General features: G+C 56.5%; 1 protein-coding gene across 1 annotated transcript; it reads left to right on the forward strand.

The window, feature by feature from the left end:
* The first annotated feature begins 191 nt into the window (after window positions 1-191).
* LOC116217136 (centromere protein T-like) lies at window positions 192-2257 on the forward strand. Its single transcript, XM_031555444.1, has 3 exons — window positions 192-639; window positions 935-1061; window positions 2160-2257. The coding sequence occupies exons 1-3, from the start codon at window positions 517-519 to the stop codon at window positions 2255-2257; spliced, it is 348 nt and encodes a 115-aa protein (XP_031411304.1). The 5' UTR covers window positions 192-516.
* Window positions 2258-2273: the final 16 nt, after the last annotated feature.

Here is a 2273-nt window from a genome sequence, read left to right on the forward strand (position 1 = left end):
GCTCGCTGCAGACCCGGTGGCCGGTGGTGGGCTGGAAGGTGCTGAAGCAGCCGCTGACGCCCGCCCGAGAGACGTTCTTCAGCCAGAGGCGCCTCAGCTCCTCGTCCTTGGGGAAGGTGTAGAAATGCAGCGCCTTGTCGCGGTGCGAGTTGTTGTAGCAGCCCGGCACGCAGCAGGTGAAGCCCGGCATGGCGGGGGTCCCTCGGGGCGCGGACGCGGGCCCCCCGCCGGACTACAGCTCCCACAAGGCCAACCGCGGCCTCTCGCCGCTCGCCGACGCCGCCCGCCCGGGCCGCACCGGAACTACGCGGCCCACAATGCAGCGCGGGGAGCGGGAGGCCGAGCGTCGCTTCAGCGCCGCGCCGGAACTACGCGCCCCACACTGCGCTGCGCTTCAAAACTACCGGTCCCGGCGTGCCCCGCGGCGCGGCATTTCCCGTCGAGCTCCGCGAGATCTCGCGAGACCGCGCTGTGCGCGCGCGGCTTTCGACGCGACGGTTATCCGAGGGTTCCGCCATGGCCGGCAGGGCCGGGCTCCGAGCCGGTCGCGGGGCGTCTCGCACCCCGAGCGTCGCCGTCAGGGCGTCTCCGAGACACCGTGCTCGGGTAAGGGAGCGGGAGCCCATCGTGTACGCTGCGGTACGGGAGAGCTCTTTGTTTATTCCTGTCTGGGCGGTTGTGGCGGGGCTGAGAGGAGGTGAGCCTGGCGTTGCTGTCTGTGAGGAGTTACGCCGAGCCGAGCCTCGAGGGCGGGATTGTTTTCAGCTGAAAGTATTGCTAAGCAAAATTGTACATTTTCCTCATAGGAATCTGGGAAAGGTGTGCTATGAGCCACGTTTGGCTACTATTTGAAGGTAGATATGGATGATTTTAATGCTGAAGTTCATCCCTGCTGCGGGTCGTTGATCTGCGTGTCTTTGGTGTCTGTTCTCAGAGCGGATCCGGCTCGGGGAAGGAGAACAAGGCTGGCAGCAGCACCCCGCTGAGGCACAGACCCAATGTCTTGTCTGAGCTGGACAATGCCACGCCGCGCCTCATGCTGAGGAGGATCATCCAGAACCGTGAGTACAGCCCTGTTCTTAGCAAAGCATCGAGTAGAAGTGCAGCAAATGACAGCCGTGCAAGGCTATCAAGGTTATCAACAGGGAATCAACTCTTTGAAAGGGTTGATAACTGCAGGACAAGGGGAAATGGTTTATAAGTTGAGGGAGGGAAGATTGAGGTTGGATATCAGGGGAAGTTCTTTACTATGAGAGCGGTGAGGTGCTGGAACAGCTGCCCAGAGAGGCTGTGGATCCCCGTCCATCCCTGGAGGTGTTCAAGGCCAGGTTGGATGGGGCCCTGGGCAGCCTGGGCTGCTATGAAATGGGGAAGTGGTGGCCCTGCATGCGGTAGGGGGTTGGAGCTTCGTGATCCTCGAGGTCCTGAATGGCCTGGCCATTCTGTGATTCTGTTATGCTATGCAGCTTCAAACACCAGGTCTTCCGTTGATGAAAACTGTTGAAGATTATCTTTGTTGTTTTCTTTCCCCTGGCAGCCCCGGTGCTGCCTGCTGCTGTGAGATGGTGTGCAAGGTACAGAGGTACTTGCTGCTCATTGTGGCAAACCAAAGCTCTGCTGATGGTGGAATGCTGATGCTGCCATTTGGCAGCGTTGGTTTGTCAGCCTATGTGCCAGCTCTCCTAGGAGGGGAATCCAAATGCTTTGCGGTTGGTCTTAGTTTTAACCTGTTCATAAATGTAATTTTAAGAGCACAGTGTATTTTTGACACTTTCACGGAATCACAGAATTGTAGGGGTTGGAGGGGACCTCCAGATCTCACAGGAAAGCATCCAGGCAGGTCTTGAATAGAGAAGGAGACTTCTCCACTTCTCTAGGCAGCCTCTTCCAGCACTCTGTTGCCCTCAGAGTAAGAAAGTTCTTCCTTGTGTTGGTTTAGAACTTCCTGTGTTCCAGATTCTGCCCACTGCCCCTTGTTCTCCCCTTGCTGCACACCACTGAGAAAGTCAGCCCCCACAGATTTGACACCTGCATTTTAAATATTTGTAGCTATGAGACTCCTCAGCCTTCTCTTCTCTAGACTGAAAAGTCCCAGGCTGCATTTTGACACTGTTGCCAGTTTGAGATGTGGAAACCAGAATGTTTGGTTTTGTTGGCAGAACCACAAGTGTCACCTGTAGCACTTCAGACAGTTCAGCTGGAAGAAAGAGAAGATGCTCAACCAGAGCCTCCATCTCAGAGGACTTCCAGCACGTGAGTACTTCTTTTTTTTT

This window comes from Meleagris gallopavo, chromosome 13, assembly GCF_000146605.3.
Source record: "Meleagris gallopavo isolate NT-WF06-2002-E0010 breed Aviagen turkey brand Nicholas breeding stock chromosome 13, Turkey_5.1, whole genome shotgun sequence".
Lineage (NCBI taxonomy): Eukaryota > Metazoa > Chordata > Aves > Galliformes > Phasianidae > Meleagris > Meleagris gallopavo.